The 23929-nt window shown below is 29.7% G+C and overlaps 1 protein-coding gene across 2 annotated transcripts in view; it reads left to right on the top strand.

Annotated features, from left to right (window-relative positions):
- The first annotated feature begins 266 nt into the window (after nt 1–266).
- Nucleotides 267–23929, top strand: part of LOC116844560 (receptor-type tyrosine-protein phosphatase F-like) — a 36955-nt gene continuing 13292 nt past the window's right edge. Inside the window, exons 1-28 of one of the 2 annotated variants that reach the window (XM_032816242.1) lie at nt 267–864; nt 1348–1500; nt 1646–1920; nt 2954–3146; nt 3246–3587; nt 3742–3894; nt 4080–4232; nt 4317–4466; nt 4573–4697; nt 4840–5020; nt 5985–6052; nt 6138–6345; nt 6472–6621; nt 6727–6851; nt 6956–7136; nt 8302–8369; nt 8455–8662; nt 8783–8932; nt 9046–9170; nt 9274–9454; nt 9846–9913; nt 10028–10226; nt 10339–10457; nt 12317–12512; nt 13059–13361; nt 13443–13681; nt 13808–13883; nt 14424–14645. In XM_032816242.1, coding sequence (XP_032672133.1) covers nt 606–864; nt 1348–1500; nt 1646–1920; nt 2954–3146; nt 3246–3587; nt 3742–3894; nt 4080–4232; nt 4317–4466; nt 4573–4697; nt 4840–5020; nt 5985–6052; nt 6138–6345; nt 6472–6621; nt 6727–6851; nt 6956–7136; nt 8302–8369; nt 8455–8662; nt 8783–8932; nt 9046–9170; nt 9274–9454; nt 9846–9913; nt 10028–10226; nt 10339–10457; nt 12317–12512; nt 13059–13361; nt 13443–13681; nt 13808–13883; nt 14424–14645 — 4870 coding nt within the window. In that variant the 5' untranslated portion in view covers nt 267–605. Of the gene's footprint in view, nt 865–1347; nt 1501–1645; nt 1921–2953; nt 3147–3245; nt 3588–3741; nt 3895–4079; nt 4233–4316; nt 4467–4572; nt 4698–4839; nt 5021–5984; nt 6053–6137; nt 6346–6471; nt 6622–6726; nt 6852–6955; nt 7137–8301; nt 8370–8454; nt 8663–8782; nt 8933–9045; nt 9171–9273; nt 9455–9845; nt 9914–10027; nt 10227–10338; nt 10458–12316; nt 12513–13058; nt 13362–13442; nt 13682–13807; nt 13884–14423; nt 14646–18557; nt 19131–19350; nt 19504–19648; nt 19933–20859; nt 21053–21762; nt 22105–22201; nt 22355–22530; nt 22684–22767; nt 22918–23027; nt 23153–23297; nt 23479–23835; nt 23901–23929 lie in introns of those variants that run through there. The other variant, XM_032816241.1, reaches the window with a different exon arrangement.

The raw sequence follows: 23929 nt of genomic DNA, 5'->3' as shown, positions 1-23929 counted from the left end.
TCTATAAACAAATTTTTTTCTGCTTTTTAAGTTGTGTTTTAAAGCTGCACGTAGAATAATTTAGCATGCAGAATATCATAATTTGTAGATTGTAAAAAGAGTAAAAAGAAAAGAAAAATAAATGATATAAACATGCGCATCTTTCCGTTAGATTTCTGACTTCCTGATGTGTGAACCGCGTTCGCGGATAGAGAACATTTTATCGTAGATTCACTAGAAGGAAGTCGAGTTCCTTCCTACCAGTTACCGCCTGAAACCACCGTTCCTCATCAGTATAAATAATGTTATGTCGAGACCATGCAAACAGTGCGCCAATAATAATATGAATTTGTTATTTTCTGTTGTCCAAGTCTATGTATTACGAGCTTAAATGCAAGTTTCTTCTTCTGAATAGGAGACTCATTTTGCTTAAAGTGTGCGTTTTTCTAAAAACAAACGAGGTGTGATTTGTTTATATAAAAATACTTGGTATATAGGAATGTTTGCTTACGTGCTATGATATGTATGTATGATGCATAAGTTTTGAAATGCTTATGAGGAAATTAAACTAATAAAGCATAATGTTTACTCCGGCCGCGTGTTTTTATCAATTTTATTTATAATAAATGTATATTTTGCATACGAAACGTAATATGCATTATGTAACAATGTCAAGACCAATCAATAAAGTGTTTGTGTTAATTCTTCTGATGAACCAAGTGGTAAACATTTTCGGAAAATTAACCACATTAAGTGGTCAGATATATGATAGGAGAAGGAAAGTGTTATGTATTTCAGAAAACGACGGAAGCGCTTTAGTGTGGAACGCCGATTTAAAGTTTACATATTACAAAAGCAGATATATTATCGACCCAAACGCGAAAAGTAAGTTAACTAGACAAATATCAGTGCTTAATCAGAAACACAGCGGAATCAGCTATACTTAAAAAGTCTACACTGAGTTTCCCTTTTAGTTATAGTTACATGAGTGATAAACTTTGTATAAAAATTTACTGAACTAAACTCAATTACGAAGTGTTCGTATTGTCTTACGCAGTCATTGAAAACGTATTGTCAGAATAGCGGTCAGTGAGGAGTCAAACATTTCTTTGCCAAATGTTTACACAAATAATTTCTATAAACAAATTTTTTCTGCTTTTTAAGTTGTGTTTTAAAGCTGCACGTAGAATAATTTAGCATGCAGAATATTATAATTTGTAGATTGTAAAAAGAGTAAAAAGAAAAGAAAAATAAATGATATAAACATGCGCATCTTTCCGTTAGATTTCTGACTTCCTGTTCTGACTTACGCGTTCTATTGTCTTACGCAGTATTGTCTACTTATAGACCGCGTACGCATTATTCCAGATTTTTCTGATACATGTAACTTATACAATAATCAGATAGATTGCAAACTGGATAATGAAAGTGGCTGTTTGAATTTTTGGGAGAGAAATCACTGGAAGATCATAAATTCTATCGATATACCTATGGGCCCGGTGTTCGATCGACGATGGGAAGGTAAACTTTTTTTTGTTTAAAAAATACTTGCAATGTTTGTAAATGCAATTGCAATATTTGCCAAACGCATCACATTTACAGTTATCCATAATAGAAATACTAAAAAGTTCAGGAGTTTTAATCAATATATATTTAACCTTTTCAGGGTTCAAAGAATACATGTACAGTGCTGAAAAAACTTACAATCTTAAATATTTGAATACAAACACAGTAGTACTTCCATTTTCGATTCGTGCGACAAAAGACGTACACCTATTGATTTGTAACAATGATTATGTAAGAAATTTATGCTACTGGGTCATTATAGGAGGTTGGGAAAACACCAAATCTGTTATCCGAAAATGTTTGAAAGGAGTGTCTAATATTGGAGTTTACCCGCCCAGTGGCTCCGAATGTGCAGTGGAACGCGTCTATCTAAATGTAATATGTCATTTGCAGAGTTGAGTACGTTACTTTAAAAAAGTAACGTGTTAAAGTTATCATTACCGTCATTTAACTCGTAACCGTTACTCGTTGCTAAGAAAGTAACGGTTCGTCACTTCTTTGTTACTTTTTTATAATACTAAAATAAAATACGTAATTGATTTAAAAATAAAATTATTGTTTTTAAACTTAAATTATTATTTTTTATTGTTTAATTATTATTTTTAGGGTAGCCAGTACATCTAAGAAAACTAACCTTTAAAAACTGCAATAATCCTTACTTAGAGAATATTTTTTACGTGTTTGATTCTATCTTCTTTTATTATTCTTCACACAAAAAACATTTTCGGTGTAAAGCTAAGTTTTGCAATTTGGCTCTAAAAAATTGTGAATAAACTTTATAATATATATATATATATATATATATATATATATATATATATATATATATATATATATATCTAATATAATACACATACACTAACAATTTGTTTCATGTTTTTTTATAAAAAAAGTGAACTACAATAATTATGACTATTATTCAATTTACTAAAAATTTTTAACAGCTAAATTGCAAAACTCGACTTTGTACTAAAAATTATTTTTATATGAAGGATAAAATAAAATCATGTACTGTCTTCCATTGCGATTCCATCGAGATATTTCTATCCAATCAAGTATACTTAATACACGTTATCAAAATGCGACCGGCGCATTATCTATTGAATACAAATAATTAAAGTAACTATTGTATTCATTATTATTATGGTTACAAATAGGAAAAAGTAACGATCAATATCGAAAAAAAAATAACGGTAACGGGGATGGCGTTACAAATAACGCGTTACTTCCCAACTTTAGTGATTTGTTTGTTCTAAATTCATTAGTTGTGTAATAGAATATTATTACAATATTATTTGCGGTAGGTTTTGTCATTACATAATTATGAAGAATCTATTTTCCTTGAAAATGAAAATAAAATAAATGATAATAAATTATAATATTTAAAGTTTATTGATATTTAATATAGCATACACCATTGGCTCAATACGAATGGCGAACCTTTGTTCTTACATGGAACTCTGAGACAAGAAATATATCCCTTTATGATTCTGATCAACTGATTATGACATACAGAGACATGGATACATATAATAATACAAATTTTACCTATAAATTGTATATTAGAAGCGCCTTATCATTGATGATCCGATTGCATGAATGTGAGTATATGCTATTTAGAAATATTGTTAACTTTCATGTGATTAATGTCAAAAATTGAATTACAAACAATAAATTTAAGTCATAAACACTGCTTTCAGACGATTATCTTTACACAAGCATCAAGAATACAATTTTAACAAGCAATATATTTTATATAAACACTGAAGATATATGTTTACAAATGTTAATCGGCCTTTGCGCACAATGCGATGCCGATGTATCGTTACATACGCCTGATGAGATCTTGAAGACTATAATTGTAAAGGGCTCATCAGTGGCAGCCGTCCATGGCTTGCCTATGTGGCAGCCCGTAAAAATCACAGCAAAAATAGCAACGTATAATCATAATTCCTTGAAAATTGTAGTGACACCAAAACTCAATCTAAACGTATCTAATCCGATATGGGCGATAGCGAATGTTCGTCAATGTCCGTCAAACGGTGTGTATGTTCCAAAATTTTTGGATATTTTCAATTACTGCATTAGTTAATAACTATAAATAATATACATTCATCGTACAATTTGAAAAGTATACCCATTAACAGGATATTCATATCCGTTCTACATTTACAAAATAACTAGTTCCCCATACAGGATGCTTAAGACAAAGCGTTGCAATTATTCGTATGGATTGGGATATCAGAAATAGGGAATATTTCTGGCCTAAGGTGGTTTGTCAAAAACTGTTTTATAAAAAACAATCCGTCGTGCAGATTTTTAACGATGCTGATTTAAATGTGGAATTAGGTGATTTAATAAAAATATTCATCTCTTTTTCTGTAATAGAATCATTTTGTATAATATGTGTTTTCGTAAAGTTTTGGTGTGGAACAGAAGAAATTGATTTATACAGAATTGATTTAAACAGAAATAAACGATTACTTAATTATATGTTATGTATATAATCATACATTATTTATTATTCATTTTAGATGATAAAAATTGCCCTGTTGGATTTACTGGACCAGCATGTAAGTTCCATTGTGATAGTGCATTAAACAGTACTAACTGCAACAGTGTTGTAATTTGTAACGACAATGGCTGCACTTGTACATCTGGGTATACAGGGCCTGGATGTAACATATGTAAGTATTTTGCAATTTTATAGTGTTAATAAGTTTGCTTTAATGCATTTATATTTGTCTTTATTTAGTGAATTGCGTTTCCAGCTTGTGACAACAACCTTTACGGCCACGCCTGTAAAAATAAGTGTGGCTCGTGTTTGCAAAACCAACAATGTGATCCAATATCTGGAGTGTGCCATAACGGATGCAGAAATACGGAAACCTATGTTTACGCACCACCTTTATGTCAAATAGGTAATATTTCTCTACAATGAATAAGATGGTCTTTTTCATTATGCTTATTAAACCAATAAATAACACATTCTTCAAATAATTGTTTAATATGTTTACTCTTTTGAAGTTGTTGGTAAACCGAACGAAACTGAATTCATCTTTACGAATCAAACAACCATCGTAGCTACTGTTTCAATAAAGTGGGAAAAAGAATACGAAGAAACAGATCTTTTCTATAAATTCAACATTCAAGTAAACCGTATTTACTGTTACTTACACAAAACATCTATAAAGATTTTTACACGATATTTATACACTAAAAATCTATGAAGTGCCTAGATTTTTATTTGGGTTGTAACCCATTAAGTAAATTTTTAAAATATTTTTTTCATAGACGCCAGACGGAAAATCCGTGAAACAGTACGAGTGGCGGAAAATATCTCAAAATAGCACAAAATTAGAAGAAACTTTTGAAAATTTGGAACATGACACAACTTATAGTATACAATGTGTGTTTTTAATTAATCAGGTTCCAGTCTATGGCAAGTGGAAAAATGTGGATACTCATTGTGATTGTAAGTTTTCCAGCTTTTCCAGTTTTTTTCAGCTTTTACGTCATGATCTTTTCGTTATTTTAAATTCGCGGTACGTTTTAAGTGTTAGGATTGTTACAAAATTATATTTATATATGATTAAAACACCATTGACGTGCAACTTTAGATTATTATTTAGGAAAATAGCGATTATGTATAAACCTTTAACTAGTTTCTTACGAAAAAGTCGAAATTCTCTATATTTGTAAATGTAAGAGACATTTGATCAGTTGACAGTTGATATTACCCAATGAAAAATTGTTCGTACATATTTGTGTAAAATTATATAAAATTATATATAATTTTACATTATTATATATAATTATGTATGAAATTTATCCATACATGTTAATATTATACAATTATGCATAAACAATTTTTTATCAGGTAACCTGTTCATCATAGTAACTTTAATTAAAAAACGTTTAATTCACGATTTATGTGTAAATTGAAACTGATTCAATCGAGAAGTATTTAATTACTCAAAATTATTTAATTACTCAAGGTTATAATTTGTTTCGCGAAAAATATTTATTTTTAGGGCATTGTGACATTGTGCAAAATGCCAATGTTTGCTTTGGATTTGTTTTTATATTACTTTATTATGATTTTATATAGGATGGAATTCGTACAAAACTCCAAAGATTTCAAATATTAAAATCATATATTTATATTATTATTATTGTTATTATGCATACAAGTTGAGATTATTATCTTGTGTAATAGCAATTACATAAGTTATAGCGTAAAGTCTACGAAAAGAGGTATTATCTACAGATATAAAAGATTTCTAATTATGAGAAAGATAAGGCTTGTAATAAGTACGTGATTGTATTTATCGATGAAAATGTTGTTCAAATTTAGTTTCCACTTTGAAAAAATTTTAGCTGCAATGTTTAATGCATAAATATCTAATGTGTATTTTATTATGATTTTAATAATTTAGGGATTCATGACTTTCGTATAACGCCGAATATAACAAACATTACGATTGACATGGGAGACACCGAAAATGTGAGTAAATAATTGACAGACTAATGTACACTTCTAGTTTGCCATATAGAGAATACTAATATAATATTTGCCTTCATCTATATAGCAAACAATGTATTCATGTCCAACAAATTCGTATCGCCTGCTATTCCAACAAATAGATAATCAAAATAGCTATACACAAATGACGAATGTTTCAATTACATCTTTTCCATATACATTTTCACGTTTAACATCACACACATTTTACATTGTTATTGTACTCCATGGAAATAAACAACTTTTTTCACAAATAATCCGCACACTCGAAGCAGGTGAGTTTGATTGTATTTTAAACTTTTCGCGTTATCGATTTGATTATATGAGTAGATCCTATTTTATTTAAATGACTTGTAATTAATATACAAATTTTTACAAATAACTGCATTTTGCCTTTGTAGAATGCAGAAACGGTTTCTATGGCCTTGATTGCAGAAGAAAATGTGGCTCTTGTCTGCACGACAAACAGTGCGATCGTGCAAGTGGAGTATGCCCTGTAGGGTGCAAAAGCACAGCAAATTACACTTATATATCTCCTTTGTGTCAAACAGGTAATAATTCTCAAAAACACAGTACGCTTCTTCTTATATTGAATTTATTAAACAGATATATAACTTTTTTTAAAACAGTTTTGTAATATATTAACTATTTTTGAGGTCTTGGTGCTCCAAACGAACTTCAGACCGTATTTAAGAACCAAACAACTATTGTAGTCAGTGTTCCAATGAAGTGGGAGGAGGAATATGAAAAAGCTGATATTTCATATTCATTCGACATTAAAGTGAACAATATTTAACAATACTTTTTCAAATAACCTACAAGCACTGAGAATTTTGTTTAAACAGCAAGCGAATAGATAAATTATATTGAATATTTTTCTTTCAGACATTGGACGGAAATTCTGTGGATCGACAAGCGTGGAAGGGAATATTTTCAAATACTATCGAATTAATAGGGAGATTTGAAAATTTACAACCTGCTACAACTTATCAAATAATGTGCTCTTTATCTGTTGGGCAGACAGTACTAAATGACACTTGGTTGAGTGTCGAAACCACTTGCGACAGTAAGTCAGATTTGTTTTTAAGTTACTACATTATTAGAAATTAAAATAGGGCAATATAAGAGTTCTAATACAGATGTTTTGGTTCGATAAAAAACTAGTAATAATATTTGTGACCGTTTTCTTTATGTTGTGAGGGAAAAAATTTATTTATATATGAAATGATTGATTGAATGAAATGATTAATTGTCGCCATACGCGTTTAGATTCATTCGTTGTATGGCTTTGTTTTTTTTTACCATATAGGGGAGTGAAACGATCCAGGTATGGATCAAAACGCGTATTGAGACATTTAATTATTTTAATTATTTTAAAATGATTAAATAAATTTTTTCTGCCACATCGTATGGAAAATGGCCACTAATATTATTATTAGTTTTTTATCGCACTAAATCATCTGTGTTAGAATTGTTATATTGCCTTATTTTAATTTCTACTTTTTATCTAAAGAATTCTTCCTTTAATAATTTTACTACTTTATGTTTTTATATTTGATGAAATGAGTACAACATTCCAAATATTTAAAACATTAAAATCATATATTTATATATTATTATTTACATTACTATTATTGTTATTGTACATACTTGGAATTATTTTCTTATCTTTCTTCGTGTAATAGCAATTGCATAAGCTTTAGCGTGAACATTATCAAGAAGATTTATAGCGTATTGTCCGTAGATGTAAAATACTTCTATTTATGAGAAAGATAAGAACGTATGCTTTAAACGTACATAAAAAAGAAGTGCATAATTGGAAATTGCTAGAGGCAAAATTGATAAAATAACAATAATGATTGTGATCAAGGATCAACTTGATGTAAAAGGTTTAAATCACCGTATATGTTATGAGATTGAAAAGATACTCTGCACGTGCGTCTATAATAATCTATCAAACATTATTATTCTCCTTATTCTAGACTTATTTGTATTAACATGGAACGCATTTTATAGGTTTTATCTTAATTAGATATATAATTAGATATATACCTTCAGAAACTTTGATATAAAATACATTTTATTACATAAAAACGTAATTTATGTATTGATTGTATTTATCGACAAAAATATTGTTTAAAAATCTGTTTGTCTTCCTGAAAAAATTTTAATATGTAATGTTTAATACATAAATTTTTAATGCAAACTTTATTATTCTTTTAATAATTTAGCAATTCATGATTTTCGTATAACGCCGAATGTAACAACTTTAATGATTAATATGGGAGACAGCAAAAACGTATGTAAACTATTAATAGATTTACGTACACATCTAGTTTGCTGAATGAAGTATACTAATACAATATTTGCTTTCCTCTATATAGCAAACATTGTATCCATGCCCAACAAATTCGTATCGTCTGCTTTTCCAAAAAATTGATAATAAAAATAGTTACACACAAACGACGAATATTTCAATTACATCTTTTCCATATACATTATCACGTTTAACACCACATACATCGTACATTATTATTATACTCCATGGAAATAAACAACTTTTTGTACGAATAGTTCGCACACTCAAAGCAGGTGAGTTTGATTGTATTTTAAACTGAGACCAGTGACTCATTTATGAGTAGATTCTATATTATTGAAATGATTTGTAATTAATATACAAATTTTATACATAACTGCATTTTTCTTTTGCAGAATGTAGAAACGGTTTCTATGGACTTGATTGCAGAGGAAAGTGTGGCTCATGTCTGCACGACAAACAGTGTGATAGTGTAAGTGGAGCATGCCCTATAGGGTGCAAAAGTACGGCAAATTACACTTACATATTTCCTTTGTGTCAAACAGGTAACAATTCTCAATAATATAGAATGTTTATTTTTATATTGTACTTACTAAACAGATATATAACATTCTTTAAAAAAAAATTCTAGTTTTCTATCATATCAATTATTTTTAAGGTCTTGAGGCTCCAAACGAAATTCAGATTGTATTTAAAAACCAAACGACTATCATAGCCACTGTTTCAATGAAATGGAAAGAGGAATATGAAAAAGCTGATATTATATATTCATTCGATATTAAAGTAAACTACATTTAACAATACTTGTTCGAATAATCCGTAATTACTGAGAATTTTTTTAAATAGCAAGCGATTAATTAAATTATATTGAATATTTTCCTTCCAGACATTGGACGGGAATTCTATGCATCGACAAATGTGGAAGAGAATATTTTCAAATACTACCGAATTGATAGGAAAATTTGAAAATTTGCAAACTGCAACAATTTATCAAATTAGGTGCTTATTATCTATTGGACATGTAGTAATAAAGAGTACCTGGATGAATGTGAAGACCACTTGCGTCCGTAAGTTAGATTTCTCTTTCCATTTTCATATTGTTTTCACTAATAGGAACGCAAAGAATGTTTTAAATTGAGATTATTAACAATATTACATAGGACAATACATATAAAATTAATACAATACATATACAAACATATAAAATTAACATATTAACGTATTGTTATTACATAATTTGGAATTATTATTCAGCATAATAGCTATACAAACATCAGTTTAAATATTGCTGGCAACATCAAAGTTAAAATGTTTGCAAGAGTAGAGGTATTTCCTTATATCTGGATCGTAATTCATGCGTTTACAATATTCTAGTTCTCGATTAAAAAATTTGTTCTCTTTTTTATCAATTGCAATATTTTATGTACTAAGTATATTATAATTTTGTTAACATATTAGTGGTTAAAGATTTCCGTATAACTCCAAATGAAACGAGTTTAACCATTGATATGGAAGATGGAGAAAAAGTAAGTGTGTAATTAGTACTCTCTCTCGTCTCTTATTTTTATATTTCCTAAAGAATTTGCATAAGAACGAATGTGTTATGTCTATTCAATACTGGCTTTCTTACTGGGTCGTAGAGTTTGTATCTCTGCTTGATAAATTCGTATCGTCTGCTATTCCAACAAGCAGATAATCAGAATGACCAAATGATTAATGCATCAATAATATCCTTCCCATATACATTGTCACATTTAACACCATACACGTATTACAATATTGTTATACTTCATGGAAATAAGAAGCTGTTTACCAGGGAAATATGCACACTCGAAGGAGGTGAGTTTAAATGTGGGTTCATATATTTAGGAAAAGTCTAATTTGCGTATGTACATTAATTAATCCACGCTACGCGTATACTTTGTAAATAATATATTATAATAATTTATAGTTCCATCGGAAGTGAGAAATCTTGAAGCGATCTCGACTTCAAGTTCGCGAGTTAAATTGGTTTGGGCTTCTCCCCAGAAACCAAATGGAGTAATAACTAAATACATGATCTTCTTGAAGGTATGTTAACATCGTTCAGCAATTATAATTTATTAGTTAATGAAAAATCAAATATCAGTCAAGTGTACTTACGTGGAAATCGACGATAATCAACCTCCTATTGTCTCAAAATCACTACAATACAATAACAGTTAATAAAAAGTTCAGTAAAAAGAATAATTTCCTTGATATATGATATGCAATTTCACGATCGACTTTTTTTAATAAAGTTTATTTAATTATTGGTAACAAGTTAATGGGATAATTAAATTGATCAATAGACAAGTCAAAATACTCTAAAAATTAAGAGAAGGATTTTAATTATAACATAAAATTTTTCTCTCACTTATGTACACAGTAAAAAACATTTTGTACTGTAATAGCATTCGATCGTATAAAAATGTTCGTGTTAAATTTTTAAAATACCTGTGTTAATTTAACTTATTGTTGTTATGTTATTTTTACTCTTTTGCCTTGAGTTCACATATTTACTATTTCTAATTGTTAAAACATTTCATGTATTAAAATAATATAAGTTTTTATGTATTAAAATAACACAATCTATATATAACATATTTCCTTAGTAACATATCCCATATATAAAATATACAAAAAGACCTCTCTCAAGCTAGCAGGACCAAATGAGCAGAATCGAATGGGACCTATCGCATTTTTTAGTACTCATTTTGTACTATTTTGTACCACAAAAAAAAATTTGTACCACGTGCTGTTTTAAAAAAAAATGGTGGCGCTGCTAACATGATATCAAGCTAGCAGGACCAAAAAAAAATTAAAATATAAATAAACCATGGTACACACAATTAGTACTGAATTTGTACTAATTTGTACCATTCGAAATAAATCGAAAATTTTATATTTTCCCTTTAAACAACCCCTCCCTTATCTAAACCTAATATATAGATAGCAGGATCACGATTTTTTTATTTTTTCTTAATGGTACAAATTAGTACAAATTCAAAAACGATAAAATCTATCATTTCTTGTCTTTTTTACCAGTTTTTATTTTGTTCTCTTTATATTAAGTTAGCAGGACCACAATATTTTTTTAAATAATACAGGGTACAAAATTATTTTTTATGGTACAAAATAGTACACAATGAGTAATAAAAAAACGCAATAAATATAATTTGATTTTATCCATTTAATTCTTAATAATCAAAAGAGAGAAATTTTATTTTTGAGGTTAAATGTAAGATTGTTTTAAGGGGTAAACAGAAATATTTACATACTTTTCTCGGTGGTACAAATTAGTACAAATTTAGAAACAATAAAATCTATCGTTTTCTATCGGTTTTTACCAGTTTTCATTAAAAACGACAAGAAATGATAGATTTTATCGTTTTTGAATTTGTACTAATTTGAACCATCAAGAAAAAGTGAAAAAATCGTGATCCTGCTATCTTTATATTAGGTTAAAATAAGGGAGAGGTTGTTTAATGGGGAAAATATAAAATTTTTGATTTATTTCGAATGATACAAATTAGTACAAATTCAGTACTAATTGTGTGTACTATGGTTTATTTTTTTTTTATTATTTTTTTTTGTCCTACTAGCTTGATATCAAGTTAGCAGCGCCACCATTTTTTTTAAAACGGCACGTGGTACAAATTTTTTTTGTGGTACAAAATAGTACAAAATGAATACTAAAAAATGCGATAGGTTCAATTCGATTCTGCTCATTTGGTCCTGTTAGCTTGAGAGAGGTTACAAAAAGATTGTGTTACTTGTTAACATATCAGCTTTATATTAAATTGAAAGAATAAAGTGGTTAAATTGTGAAATGTATTAAATTTAACACACAATTTTTTACAATGTGATATTTTTTTACACTTTAAGCAAGCGTTGTCTATTAATTTCAGGTTGAAGAATATTTTGGATGTCGAGATTATGGATTGAGTACAACAGTTAATCACATTATTACGAGAACGATAAATATAACAACAATTACAATTTCGGGATTACATCCCTATGCAAAATATAATGTACAAATTGTAGCACACAATTCAAGACATTACAGCAAACCATCACGGGCGACATTTCACACTGTAGCAACGGGTATATACTAATTAGTCATTATATTATCATTTATTACATAGTTAATATCTTTTTAGTAACTTTTTCGTTAATCTATAATGAAGCATACAAATTCATAATTAATTTTGAAATTAAGTTATTAAGTAGATTGTTACAAGTGTTGCTTTCTGCATAATTAGAAAATTATTTCTAATACTATAGTATTTAATTAATATTATAATATATTTAATTATAATATTTAACTAGTTTTATAATATTTAATTAAAAAATTGTATACCTTGAGGCAACAAAAATATTATGTTGTCGATGCATGTATAGTGGGTTGCAAAACTGTATAGACACAATAAAATTGGATGTCACGAAACTGTCAAGAAAGTTATTATCGACGAATTTTCTTACTTAAAAATAATATGATTAATAATGTAATTACTGGACAAACCCGTCAATAATGACTGCCAATTTTGATAATTCGATGAATTTTCAACTTCATTATGTTCAACTAGTTTTGCAAATCATTGTTCATATACAGGTTTAAGACCTTACGTATAACGACTAACAATTTTACAGAGGTACCAGCAGTTAAGTTTACTCAATTGAGGGAACGCGATTGGATATTATCGTGGAAACCTCCTGAAAACTGTACGACGATTTTGGGACCACTAAGAGTCGCTAGAGTCGAAATACGGGGAATTAGTGACGCTGTTAAAAATTTCTTTGTGATCAAGTATACCTCACACAACTATTTAGATATGCAAGAGACATTATACGGTGCTGAACGATACGTTGCGAAAATTTTCGCTCTGAGAGACTACGGACACCAAGTAAATTCCTCCGCTTATGAAGAGTATCAGTTCGAAACACCGTCTAAAGGTAAAACTTGATATTAAATCTATATGTCGTTTCGTGTTATACTTTTTATAAATAATTACAAGAAAATTTCTCAAATTACAGCACCGCCTAAATTAACTAATCTGGATGTCGTGGAAGTTGATAATAACCAAATGATACATTTAAGATGGCAAAGTCCACCTTTGCCTACCAACGGAAAATTAAGCAATTACTCCGTCCGCTTATGCAATAAAGATAAATCATACTGTGTCCAGATACATGTTGAGTTAAATGAGACCTGCGACTTATGGGACAACTATATATGTAAAACTGTTCAAGGAAGCAATAATCAACAAATTTATGTAAGCAAACGTTACTTTCGTTATTTTAAACAATTGTAATCACAATGATATGAATTTTACACGAGAGAGAAAATCAGTTAGAAGACACATTGAAAATCTATGAAATGTGTAATATGCTTTTTATAGGTTGTAGCTTATAATAAGAAAGTCTGTCGACCAAGCCCATTTGCTTTCGTGACGAAGGAAATGCTCAGTAATACAAGTAAGACCATGTATTCTCTAATCACTGTAAAAAATTTGTTAAAAATTCTGCAAAAAGCGTGATCTAAATAAATGATTTAGGCTATGTAGGTTCTTTAATCTATCATATGTATAACAAAAGGCTACTAAAGCTAATAAGTCAATATATGGAAGATTTTCTGGCTGATTTTGGCGAATTGTAGATCTGTAGTCATTCGAGTACTTAGCAATCATCAAAAAGTCTACTTTTTCTAAATTTTTCCTTGCATATCATCTAAAAAAAAAAAAAATCTTACAATCCCTGCAAACATCTAAAATTTTAATTATTCTTTGCAAACACCTAAAAATATACATTTTTCTATAAAATAAATGTATAAATAGATAAATACAGATCATGCACATAAGTGAATAAACATACAGCAAATAAATAAAGCAAGTAGATACATAAAATAAAAAATATATATTTTTAGGTGAAGATAAGAAAGACATCTTGAAATTTCGAATAACAGCAGTCCTACTAATTACTGTTCCGACTTAAATAAATGGCTTGATCATTTTTTAGAACCTGACGCACCACGCAATTTCACTTACACGATCCGTGATCATGGTATAGTCGACATAAAATGGCTTCATCCTTGGAGGACAGGTAGTCACCTACGGTGCTTTCGTATCAAAGTGGAAGAAATTTCGTCAAATCTCAGAAATCGAGTGTTCCCATCATCCAAGATCGCGATACACGAATATTCTGTGATAAATTATATGCGTGAATATAGCAAGCGGTTATATCTGTCGCCGTCAACAAAATATGTTATTTCTATTCAAACAGTAACGATGATGAACGTGTCCAGTAATACGACTTTCTTAGAAGTTAGAACGTCTTCAAGCATAGATTTGGATGACAAGTTGATCTTAGTGCAGGCGCCTCGTTCAACAATATTAATGTATATACCGGAAGTTTTGAATGATACATTTGATAGTATGACCCATATTGTAATAAAGGGATCTAATCTCTGTGAGCAATATACAAAGCTGCCCAAGAATCTACTGGTACATGCAGACAAGAATATAAGCGGTGATCATGTTTGGCAAGTTGCCAAGATTCCGGTATGTACAATTTTAACACTATAAGTTTTTCCAAAATATATTATTCATACAATCTCTATGGATAATTTTATTATGGTTGTGTCATATGTGTATGTTATAAGTATTTATCTTATAAATGCAAACCATAATAATGTTAAAATTCTTTGGTCACAAGAAACACAACTAAAATATATACTGAAATGGTTAAATATAATCAATATAAAAACTAATTGTATCTTATCTGTTGCGTTTACTTGTAACAGACTAATAAGCTGACCGGTGAGGTATTTAGGATTAACGGCCCTGCGAATCATACGAACTGTCCACTAAAACATGGAGAATTATATAAAATAATATTTATAATAACAGAAAGCGACGTTTCTGATGAACGGATCGTATTTACGAGTGAAACGTCGATCCATCTTGATTGATAATCTACGTGAGTGCATTTACTTAGATTACTGCAAGAGTAACCTAGGTGAGTAGATTTAAGGATTCTCAACATCAAAGCGTAGATTACAGTAATAATGATGATATCATTCGAGTACGAAAGAATCTCGCGCACTGCGCGCGTAAAAGAATAATAAAATATAAAGAAATATAAAAAATATAATGAAACATATATGTATATATACACGTATGTACACGTATATACGTACGCATTTTGTGTTTTACATTTTACATATATTCTACACGTTTATATTCATTTGCAATAGACTTGCAAGCTGACTTGATTGGTGTAAATCATCCCACGAACTATCCTCCACAGAAGAGCTATATGAAGTATTTACTATTGGAACAAAAAAGTCTTTTATGGCGAACAGAAATGATATATTGACGAGAAAAACATTAATCTACTTTAATGATGCTTCAGCTAAATGTTATAAAGTGTAAATCATCTCTCTCTCTCTCTCTATCTCTCCCTCCCTCCCTCCCCCCTCTCATTTTCTTTCTCTCTCTCTCTCCCTCTCCTTTTCTTTCTTCTGCTTCTTCCTTTCTGTATCATATCATGTATGTATATTCTGATATATCCTGATTGCTTGTATACGATCATATTCGTCGCAATAAATATTATAATACATAATATTCAATTTTGTTTGTTTTTTATTGTTTGATAACACTGAAACTTTAATGTGTGTGAAGGTTAATACTTATATGTTTGTCAGGATAGATTAACTCTCAACAGTTGCAATTACTGTTTTTGTCTTTACTTATCAATATTAGAGCTATAAAAATCTTTGAAGATCAACGATAAATTAATAATAAACTAATAATATATTTGTTGCAAAGTTAGTAATATTTTTAATAATTTTTATGCATTAAATGAGATGTATTCGGGTAAAAAAACGAATATTGCTAGAATGTTGGCGTACGTGCAGAAATAACGATAGCTTAATTAATCAATATTTTGTTTTCATTGAATATCCATAGATTTTCATAGAAGAAAATCTTATATAGTAAATATCGCACTATGACTTATAACTAATCTAATATTTACTATTCACAATAACATTTAAGAAAAATTGTGTATATACGTTATTATGTATCGTAGATGCATTTAATGTTTAGAATTAGGTAACGTTTACATTTCACACATATTGAGATACTTTCCATCTATTTTATAATCTATTTTTGTATTAAGGATACATTGATGCACAGTTAGCAAGTATTTAGTATTGTGCGAATAGTTATCGTGCGTAATAGTGAGCATAATCTTAATTTACATCACATAAATAAATTCATCTCCAGCAAAAGCCTAAGAAACTAATTAAGAAATAGATACGCAAGATTTTATTAAAAATGTATTGTCAGGATAGCGGCGCTTATAATATCACATTTACTATTCATAACAATAATATAGTCGACTTCAAATCCTTGGAGGACAGGTGGCCACATATGCTGTTTTCACATCATAATAGAAGAAATATCGCCAACTTTATGAAGTCGCGTTACGCGATCCTTTACTAAAGAGTATGATTTTCCAATGACATGTTACTTGCGTAGCTAGAGCCTACGGTTATATTTGTTGCCATCGACAGAATATAACATTTCCTTTCAAACTGTAACGACAACGAACGAAACCGGCAACACGAGTTCTTTGAAGTTTCGAACACCATCAAGTATGGTTATAAATGGTGAGTTAGAGGTCTTGACGCTAAGGTCTGATTTTTTAATTCTATTGCACATACTAAAAGGGCTGAACGATACGCGTGATCTATAAAAGAACCTGATATTTGCAAGCAACGTGCAAAATTGCCTATCTATTAATTCAAAGACGAAAACAGAATCGAATATGTTTCGCAAGTTGCCAAAAATTCGGTAAAGTATAACATTTACACAAAATAAATGTCCCTGAATGACACAACGCGTACATATGCTTCTATCGTGAGTATTAGCGTAATGGATAGTTTTGTAAGGTTTAATCGTTGAAGTATAAACAATAACAATGTCAAATAAATTTTAACGTGAGAATGCAATTGTATGCGAAATAATCGTGAAATAATTATCAAAGATAGAAAGAATTATCAAAGATCGTGTATAAGAAAAACATATATGCAACATCGCAATATTTGTGTTTTCTCGTTACAGACTAGTCGGTTGACCTGTCAAGTATATTCATTTGATGACGATTAATCTACAAATTGTTCACTAAAAAACGGAGAATTATATGAAATAGTGGTTATTATAATGGAATGTGATTTTTCTTATGAGTGTATTATATTAAAAAAAAATGTCCTTCAACTGGACTGGTGGACGTTCGTGGGGACATTAAAGTGAAGTGTGGCTCACTTGTATCATAATAATCATGGTTGCGGCGTACGTTATATATTATTTTTATAAGAATAGTGTCTTGTGTTTTGTTCACTTAACCATAGTAATGTCGTAACCTATATGTATCTTTAATAATAACCATTCAAATATACCTGTTATAACACTGTTATATTACTAGGGTATTTGACAAATAAATTTATCATATAGCTTAATTGTGACAATATATAATTAATATTTATATTAATATATTATTATATATTTATATTTATAATTGCGGACATTTTACATATTTTGTAGCACTTCCCATCTATTTTATAAACTATTTTTTAATTAACGATACATTGATGCATATAAGCAGTGACTATTTAGCAAATATTGTGCGAATAGTTACCGTGTATAATCACGAACATGATCTTAACTTACGCCACATAAATAAATTCATCTCCAGTAAAAGTCTAAAAACTAATCAAGAAATAGACAAGCAGGATTTTATTAAAAATATATTGTCAGGGTATCGGCGAGTGAAGAGCGGAACATTTCTTTGCTAAATGTTTAAACAAACAATTTCTATAAATAAATTTTTTCTGCTTTTTTCAAGTCGTGTTTTATAGCCAGACATAGAATAACTTAGCATATAGAATAGCATAATTCAAACTGATTGAGTTAAAAGAGGAGAAAAAGAAATGATACAAATGTGCGCAATTTTCTGATAAAGTCCTCACTTCCTTATGCGTCAACCGTGTTCGCGGATAAAGAATTTGTTATCGCAGATTCACTAGAAGGAAGTCGAGTTCCTTCCTACCAGTTACCGCCTGAAACCATCAGTTCTTCATCAGTCTTTAATGATGTTACATCGAGCAAACTGTGCGCCAATCATAATATTAATTTGTCATTGTCCAAGTCAACGTATTACGATTTTAAATGCAAGTTTCTTCTTCCGAATAAGAGACTTATTCCGTTTAAAGTGGATATTTTTCTGTAAACATGTGAAGTGTGATTTTTTGCGTAAAAATACTTTGAATACAAGAATGGTTGATCACGCGTCATGATATGTGTGTGTAATCCACAAGTTTTAAAATGCTCATAACGAAATTAAACTAACAAGGCGCATTGTTTATTCCGGCCGCGTGTTTTCATCTACTTTATTTATAATAAATGTTCGTTTCGCGAACGAAAAATATTGTGCGTTGTGTAACAATGTCAAGAATAATCAATAAAATATTTATTTTAATTCTTCTGATGAACCAAGTGGTAAACATTTTCGGGAACTTAATCACATTAAGCGGACCGACGTTTGAAAGAAGAAAGAGAGTGCTATGTATTTCAGAAAACGACGGAAGCGCTTTAGTGTGGAACTCCGATTTAAAGTATAAATATTACCCCAGAAAAAATATTATCGACCCAAACGCGGAACGTAAGTTAACCAAACAACGATCAGCGTTTAATTCGAAATACAGCAGAGTAAGCTGTACTTACAAACTGTCACTGATCTACACATTTTCTTTTTAGTGATAGTCACATATGTGATAAACTTTGTATAAAAATTTACTGAACTAAACTCAATTACAACGTGTTCGTATTTCTATTGTCTCACTTGCGCAATCTACTTATAATTCGCGCACGTATTATTTCAGATTTTTCTGATACATGTACCTTATACAATAGCCAGGTAGATTGCAAACTAGACAATGAAAATGGCTGTTTGCGTAATTGGGAGAGAAATCATTGGAAGATCATAAATTCTATCGATATACCTATGGGTCCGGTGTTTGATCGACGATGGGAAGGTGACTTTTTTTCTGTTTAAAAAAGAATTGCATTGTTTATAAAAGCAATTGCAATGCTTGTCAAATGTATCATATTTACAGTTATCCATAATAGAAATATCAGAAAATTCAAGAGTTTTAATCAACATATATTTAAAATTTTCAGATTTCAAAGAATACACGTACAGTGCTGAAACAGTTGACGTCCTTAAATTGTTGAATAAACAATTAACAAACACATTAGTACTTCCATTTTCGATTCGTGCGACAAAAGACGTACACATAATGATTTGTAACAATTATTATCGAAAAAATTTATGCTACTGGGTTATTATAGGGGGTTGGGACAATACCAAATCTGTTATTCGAAAATGTTTGGAAGGGGTGCCTGACATTGGAGTTTACCCGGCCGAGGGCTCCGAATGTGCAAAGGAACGCGACTATCTAAATGTAAGATATCTCATTTGCAGAGTTGAGAATGTTATTTAAAGAAAGTAAAACGTTAGCGTTATCATTCCCGTTACTCTTCGTAAGAAGTAACTCGTTATCGTTACTTGTTATATATTTCAAAAATTAACTTGTTACCGTTAACGTTACTAAGAAAGTAACAGTTCATCACTTTTCCGCGTTCCTTTTTTAAAATACCAAAATAAAGTATTTGGTTTAAAAATGAATAAAATTGTTTTTAAACGTAAATTATTATTTTTTGTTGTTTAATTATTATTTTTAGTGTAGCCAGTGTATCTAAAAAGAACCAACCTTTCAAAACTGCAATAATCCTGACTCGGAGAACTAATATTTCTTTTTGTGTTTGATTCAATCATTTTATTTTTTATTATTCTATGCACAAAAATTATTGTCTGTATAAAGCTAGATTTTGTAATTTTGTTTAAAAAAATGTTTAATAAATTTAATAATAGATATGTTTACTGTATAACACACACACGCATGTATGTTTCATGATTTCTTATAAAAAAGTGATCTACAATAATCTCGACTATTATTCAATTTATTAAAAATTTTTAACAGCTAAACTGCAAAATTCGACTTCGCACTAACAATTATTTTTACATGAAAAATATGATAAAATCATGTACTGTTTTCTAACGCGAATATGGAGATATTTCTATTCAATCAAGAATATCTAATACATGTTATCAATGCGCAACCGGCACATTATTTATTGAATATAGAAAATTAAAGTAATTATTGTATTCGATATTATTACGGTTACAAATAGGATAAAGTAACGAACTAAAAAAAATAACGGTAACAGTAATGGTGTTAAAAGTAACGCGTTACACAATTATGAAGAATCTATTTCCCTTGGAAATGAAAATAAACATAATATTTAAAGTTTATTCATATTTAATACAGCATACAGCTTTGCATGAATACGAATGGCGAACCTTTGTTCTTACATGGAATTCTGAGACAAAGAATATATCCCTCTATGATCCTGATCGATTGATTGTGACATACAAAGACATGGATATATATAATAATATAAACTTTACTTATAAACTGTATATTAGAAGCTCTTCATCAATGAGGATCAAATATCATAAATGTGAGTATACAATGTCTAGAAATATTAGAGGAAAGTAGCCAAAAGCGACATTGGCCTCCTAAAGCGACATATCTCTATATTTCATATATGAAATGTTGTATTTTATAGAAACTAATATAAACGTATAATTCGTTTTATCAGTTAGGTCATGAAAAATTCATATTTGGTATATTTTTTGTTCTTTTATATGCTAAATTAGCAAATATCGAGTTTTAGAAATTCGCAAGTTTTATTTCTATGATCTTTATTGACAAATAACGTAAACTAAACAGCGATAATTATCTTTTTGTTTAATATTAAGTTCTTCTACATGCATTAGGCTTTTGTAAAAATATTTTTTAAATATTTTTACTTTTATTACTTTTTTACTATATAACTTGAAAAATGTATGAGAATGTGTCTTGAAGTGATATACCTACAGTATGCGATAGATCCGATACTCTGTAACTGTAGCCATGTTTCGTTAAATCATTGACGTTTTTCTAAGTAGCGATTGACCCAGTGGCTTAAAACGCGATGTGTATTTGGTATTTACGGCGACATATATATTTTTATCACGAAGATCAAATGACAGCTAAAGCTTTATCAACAAAGCATCTTAGGCGAATAATTCTTCTGTTGGCTCCTGTTTGAATTTCCCGTTTATATGTAAAAATTTTGCCGGACACGCTCTTATCAAACAGACTGTAAATCATAAATATCGCTTTCAGATGATTATCTTTACACAAGCACCAACAATGCAATTTTAACAAGCAATATATTTAATATAACCACTGAAGATTTATGTTTACAAATGTTAATCGGTCTCTGCGCACAATGCGATGCCGATGTATCGTTACATACATCTGATAAGATCCTGAAGACTATAATTGTAAAGGGTTCATCAGTGGCAGCCGTTCATGGCTTGCCTATGTGGCAGGCCGTAAAAATCACAACAAAAATAGCAAAATCTGACTATAATGACTTGAAAATTGAAGTGACACCTAAACTCAATCTAAATATTTCTAATCCGATATCGGCGATAGCGGATGTTCGTCGATGTCCTTCAGACGGTGTGTATGTTCTTAAATTTCTGGATATTTTTCATTGCTGTATTAATTAATAACTACATATAATATAAACTCATATTGTGATATGATATTTATACAGGATGTTTAAGACAAAGCCGTACATTTATTTATCAAGACTGGGATAAGCCTAGCTGGCGGTATTTCTGGCCTAATGTGACTTGTCAAAAACTGTTTTACGAAGAAAAATCCGTCATAAAGCTTTTCAAAGATGCTGATCTAAATGTGGAGTTAGGTAATTTAATAAAAACATTTATCTGTTTTTCTAAGATAAAACCACTTTGTATAATATGTGTTTTCGTAAAGTTTTTGGTCTGGAACTGAAGCGATTAATTTATAAATAGAAATAAACGATTACTTAATTACATAACATATACTACAAAATTACATGTTATATATTATTTATTTTAGATGATAAAAATTGTTCTGCCGGAAATATCGGTCCGGCGTGTAAGTTCCATTGTAGCAGTGAACTAGATAGTACTAACTGCTACGGTGTTGTAATTTGTAACGACAATGGCTGTACATGTGCATCTGGGTGGAAAGGGGCTGAATGTGTCCTACGTAAGTATTTCGAAAATTGATAATGTTAATAAGCTTGCTCCAATGCATTTATGTTTGTCTTTATTTAGTGAATTGCGTTTCCAGCTTGTAACAACAACTTTTACGGCCACGCCTGTATAAATAGATGTGGCTCGTGTTCGCAAGGCAAACAATGTGATCCAATATCCGGAGTGTGCCATAACGGATGCAGAAATGCGGAAAACTATGTTTACGTACCACCTTTATGTCAAATAGGTAACGTTTCTCTACAATGCGTAAGATGGCTTTTTTTATAATGCTTACTAAACCAATACTAAATAATACATTCTTCATAAGAATTGCCTAATATGTTGATTTTTTTGAAGGTATTGATAAACCGAACGAAACTGTATTCACCTTTACGAATCAAACAACTATTGTAGCCACTATTCCAATAAAGTGGGAGAAAGTATACGAAGAAATAGATCTTTTCTATAAATTCAACATTAAAGTAAATTCAACATTTAATATTAGTTATACAAAACATGTATAAAGTTTTATACATGATATCTATAAACTAAAAATCTATAAAAGGCCTAGATTTTTATTTGAGTTGCAAGCTGTTAAATCAATTTCTTTAAATATTTTTTTCACAGAAATTAGATGAAAAATTCGTGAAACAGTATGAGTGGAAGCGAGTTTCTCAAGATAATACAAAATTAGAAGAAATCTTTGAAAATTTGGTACATGATACAACTTATAGAATCCAATGGGTGTTATTAATTAATCAAGTTCCAGTATATGGCGAGTGGAAAAATGTGGATACTCATTGTGATTGTAAGTTAACTTTTTCTGCTTTCACGTCTTTTCGTTATTTCAAATTTGCGGTATGTGTTTTAAGTATGTTAGGATTGTAATATCATATTTATATATGAGTGAAACACCATTGTGGACATACTACTTCAGATTATTATTTAAGGAAGTAGTGATTGCATAATCTTCATCTAGTATTTTAAGAAAAAGTCCGAAGTCTCTATATTCGCAAATGTAAAGGACATCACCATACGCAAAGAAGTTGTAGTCTATATCGCGGTTATAACATCTAATCTTGCCATAAAAAGGTTGCTTTTGTTTTTTTTTACTGTCATATGCAATCGTTGTGTAATGTATTTAATTATTCTTTTAACGATTTAGTGATTAAGAATTTCAATATAACGCCTAATGAAACAAGCTTAATGATCGTGGCAGAGACCGAAAATGTAAGTACTCTTTGTGTTTACAAGCGAAT

Source organism: Odontomachus brunneus, unplaced genomic scaffold (assembly GCF_010583005.1).
Source record: "Odontomachus brunneus isolate Ranch 3 - 2012 unplaced genomic scaffold, Obru_v1 Obru_scaffold_042, whole genome shotgun sequence".
Classification (NCBI taxonomy): Eukaryota; Metazoa; Arthropoda; class Insecta; order Hymenoptera; family Formicidae; genus Odontomachus; species Odontomachus brunneus.
This window is presented reverse-complemented; position numbering and strand designations above follow the sequence as displayed.